This window comes from Diaphorina citri, unplaced genomic scaffold (assembly GCF_000475195.1).
Source record: "Diaphorina citri unplaced genomic scaffold, Diaci psyllid genome assembly version 1.1 scaffold5376, whole genome shotgun sequence".
Taxonomy (NCBI): domain Eukaryota; kingdom Metazoa; phylum Arthropoda; class Insecta; order Hemiptera; family Psyllidae; genus Diaphorina; species Diaphorina citri.
This window is the reverse complement of record NW_007382752.1, coordinates 10,063-14,549: the sequence shown is the minus strand read 5'-3', so window position 1 is coordinate 14,549 and position 4,487 is coordinate 10,063. Positions and strand designations below refer to the sequence as shown.

The window sequence follows — 4,487 nt, the reverse complement described above, 5'->3', positions numbered from 1 at the left end:
GAGGAGGAGGACGAGGAGGAGGATATGATGGCTGTGTTCTGTTTAGACAATAGTGCGACCCATGACCGGTAAGGATTTTTTATCCTTCCTTTATTATTACGCTAGTAATAAAAAGGTATAGTGGACGGGCTATTGTATTCGCTTCGGTGTCTGTCTGTCCCCATGGAAGGACTTATCTAAACCTGGTCGACCTATACATCAAATTAAAGGTCCTTTTACCAGTTTTTTTTTTTATTTTTTTTAGTAATGGAAAGGAATTGGGTATTGGACCATTTTCCTACGCGCGTCCCAATATTTTTTTTTTTTACAATTCAAATTAAATTGATCCCAAGGGCAAGGCAATGCCTAATCCCTTGACAAATGGAGTGTGCCTGAAGGCATGTGATGTGTTCCAATCCACTCGACCCCAATATCACTGCTAGCTTCCTTGGCAGGGCAATTTACAATTTACAGAGTAGAAAAAAAAAAATAAATCAACAACACCAACCTTAGTGGTGTAGTAGTTCTATTCTATTCTATTCATAACCTATTTTTCTATTCTATCTCTTGCAGACAAGCAGAGTTGTGTCAGGTTCTAGAAGAGATAGAGCTAGATCCCACACCTCCCCCTGTCACATCGGAAGATAAGACTACCAACACGGAGTGTGTGTTTGTGCCGGGTAAATCTTCGTCGCATCACGGAGGCAGTGTGACGGGCAGTGGAAGCAAGTCAATCGTGATCAAACGCTCGCAGACATTTTCGCCTGTGGCGCGGAACTCCTATATTTGTAGGGTGAGTAGTACTTATGAAGATGGATTTACACTAACCTGGTTTATGGGGCACTGTGCTCGCCCATCTGATGAGGGACATACTACGGGATGGGCATGCTACGACACAGACCACAGGCGTCTAAAGTAGCAGATGTTTTATTGCTACGAAATAAAAATGGCGCCGGTGGTGAAAAACACTATTTTTTTTTTTATTATTATTTTTTAAGCCCCTCAGTATAATGTTGGTTCTGTGTTTGTGTTTCAGTTAAACCGAAGTGAGAGTGATAGTTCAATGCCCCTGTACAGAAGAACGCATTCATTTTCCTTAGTCAACAATGCGCCTTTCAGACGGAACTCGGTAGAGAGGCGATCCCTCAGATGGCATAGACAGATTGGTAAGTTTACGAATAGGTCCATTAGAGATCTAGAAAAGTAGGTCCTTATCTATTAGAGATCCTTGAAAGTAGGTCCTTATCTATTAGAGATCCTTGAAAGTAGATCCTTATCTATTAGAGATCCTTGAAAGTAGGTCCTTATCTATTAGAGATCCTTGAAAGTAGGTCCTTATCTATTAGAGATCCTTGAAAGTAAGTCCTTATCTATTAGAGATCCTTGAAAGTAGGTCCTTATCTATTAGAGATCCTTGAAAGTAGGTCCTTTTTTAGAGATTTGATAGAGGGAATCGTAAATGCTAAGGTTTTGTGGTCCCGAAATCGAAAAGAGAAGGAAGACAGGATAGGAGAAAACCAGCCGTTATGAGAACGAATCTGATTTCCCTACAATGTCATTACGGGCTTTCAAGGCAGGACAGAAGTTTAGTGTGAAGAGTTCATGGTGACATTCAAGGAAGATAATGTACAGACTACAGATAGAATAGAATATACCCAATATATTAAACAAAATCAAGTAAATTTAGAATATACTTTGGTACTGTAAGGACCTACATAACCAAGGACCTATCTAATCTATGTTACAAGGGGACCAATATGCTACACACTGAGGCGAGTGTCTGAAATACATCAACGCCAAAAAAAAAACTAACTTCTGCTGGGAATCGAACCCGGATTAAACGCTACGCCTCGCCTACGTGATGGTCATTAGAGTATGAGGACTGGTCCCTCAAGTAGGTCGCGGGTTCGATTCCTGCCTGAGGCAGATTTTATCCTAAACAGATAAGTTTCGTTCTAGAAACGCCTGGCTGTCTCCTATCCTGTCCTCTCTTCGCTGCTTTCTAGACTATAAGACTAGAAGTTACAGTTCCCTCCATTAAACCCCTTAAAAATAAAAACAGCTTGTTGATAATCCAAAATCAAAAGCGCAAAAGGATACAATATACATAGCCCGCATTTGATGTGACTCGGAAATGTTCGTCACGTAAACCGAATTTTCCCGAACTGTTACGAATTTCCGGGTAAAGCCACAATTTGCAGAACAGGAATAAGAAGTTGTGAGGCGTCCTGGAGATACGAACAGCTATTGGCCGCTTCCAGATAGACATTGGTGATTAGCCTCGAGTCCTTGTCTAGGCTCAGCATAGCCTGAGAATAGGCACTTGATAGACGCTGGATTCGGGAGCACAGGAGATATGTGAACCTGTGGGATGAAAATAAAATAGAGCGGTTAGCCGTCTGTCCCAAAAGTCTGGCTTGGGGACTTTAGCCTGAAATTAGCCTTGCTAAAGAAATATCAAAGGTTGACTGGGAAGGGCATCTACTCGTAAATTTTTGGTAGTCATAACCGTCAGCCCAAAGCAATCACCCCAGGGCTGAATGAGAGGCTGGTTAAAAAACAAAAAAAAAAAAAAAATCGAAAAAAAACTGTAAATCGGAGCTGCCTCTCCAGTTATTAATAACCATTCGACCAACCTTTAAGGTGGCTTTTTCCACTCCAGCCCTGGAGTTTTGTGAGGAAATTGAAACCCATGGTCCTTGTAGGTCCTGGGTGATTTTTTTTCTATTTTTTTTTTCATTTTTAATTCTAGCTATTTGTCTAACCTACACTATCAATTGCGCAATAAGTAAGAACAAGGATCCACCTACTACGATGTCTAGGACTACAAGAGTTACTCGTATTAGCTTCTACTGTGCCTACTACTATTGCTTACACTACCCTAAACTCGCTCTTTTAGCTTCTTTATCAAGCGGGAGATGCTAAACTTGAGCTTTGAGTTGACACTATTTAACTAAGTCCCATTTCTCTTAAAAAGTCATAAGCCAGAGGGAAAAAGGAGAGACATGGGAACGGAGTACACTGCGAACAATAGAAAAGCAGGCTCTATGCTTGAAGAGTGACAAAGTCCCTATTTTAGGCGAGGCCGGCCCTTAGCTTGGGCGCTGGAACGCGAATGTTCCGTCTGCGCGATGTGGGAGGTTCCGTATTGATCCGTTCTTCATGTCCAATCAACTCCTGGTAAGACAGTGCAACTAAAACTGGTTTTTGTAACCAAAAGTTCCTGGCTACTTTAAGTTTAAGTTGACTTGTGCAACCAGGTCACATTGCGAAGTACTCTTCCAGGGCAAGCTAGAGACAGAGAAAAGCAACGTTTATAAAGTTGCCCATGAAGACACACAAGACTCATACTGGACGTGGTTTACCTATCATAGGCGAGGCGAGAAGTTAGCTTGGGCAGAGGATCGCTGAATATGATGTCCTACCGTAAGGTCGATGCTGATGTTGTTCTAGATTACACGTCAACAAGTTAGACAGTGCATAACGTTTTTGGTAACGACAAAGTTCCTGGTGACTAGAAGATTAAGTTGAATTAACTGGACACTGCTAAAAGGGTCAGTATCTTTTAGCGAGAGGTGTTCGAATTTATTTATTAATAACAAAACTAAAAGGGTCGCGCATGTATTCTTTTTAGTGCGATGTTTACCCTAGCAGAGGGACAGGTTTGTAGGACACTGTGCCAGTACATACTTGTTACAGAAGCAAGGTACGGGCTAAAGGTGTAGTTACGATACCTACATAAAAGTATTCAGGCGGTCAGACGACAATGAATTCAGCTTTGTAGCGTGCCACCTACTTTGTCCTACGAGAGTGTGTCATTCAATTTGGGTACTCTCGACTCCGGATGTAATTTCAGTGTGGTTTGAACTGGGGAAGAGAGAAAAAGGGTAATTTAGAGTCAGCGAGGTCAGGTCTCACTTAGCCCCTAAACAGATAATCAATCTTTTGTTTCAAAGGATGATAAAAGTTAACTAAGTAAGAGTAAAACTAGGTCGATCAATCGAATCAACCATACGCAGACGGAACATTCGCGACCGGCGCCCAAGCTAAGGGCGGGCCCCGCCTAAAATAGGACTACCCTATTAAGCAAGAGCCTTGCCGACGAAAGAGGATAGGACAGAAGGAAGAGAGAGCTAAAGCCCTGCTATTCTGAGTCGCCAATGTCAAGGGAGACAGTTTGGAGAATTTTTTTTTTTTAAGAGTAAACGGTATGCATTAAATGAGTGATGGTCAGACCTCAATTTTCGCCAAATTTTGTTTTTTCAAGCCGAGAGTGTGGCAATTCAATTCCACAAAGTAACGGACAACGATCGCCACTTTTGGTGAATCATGGAAACTGAAATGTTCAGACACAACATCCAAAAAAAAAAAAAAAAAAAAAGTAATCCAAAACTATCTCCTTTGACATTTGTGCCTCCCAGAATAAGCAGGTTTAAAGCTTCTCTCCTCCTCTCCTATCCTCTTTCGTCGGCAAGGCTCTTGCTTGGACAAAGTCCGCCCCGCCCGCA

The 4,487-nt window shown here is 41.9% G+C and overlaps 1 protein-coding gene across 1 annotated transcript in view; it reads left to right on the top strand.

The window, feature by feature from the left end:
- Positions 1 to 4,487, top strand: part of LOC103521518 (protein kibra-like) — a 25,241-nt gene that overhangs the window by 11,588 nt on the left and 9,166 nt on the right. Inside the window, exons 3-5 of the mRNA XM_008486628.3 lie at positions 4 to 68; positions 553 to 772; positions 1,016 to 1,145. Of these exons, the coding sequence (XP_008484850.2) occupies positions 25 to 68; positions 553 to 772; positions 1,016 to 1,145 (394 nt within the window). The 5' untranslated portion in view covers positions 4 to 24. The remainder of the gene's footprint in view (positions 1 to 3; positions 69 to 552; positions 773 to 1,015; positions 1,146 to 4,487) is intronic.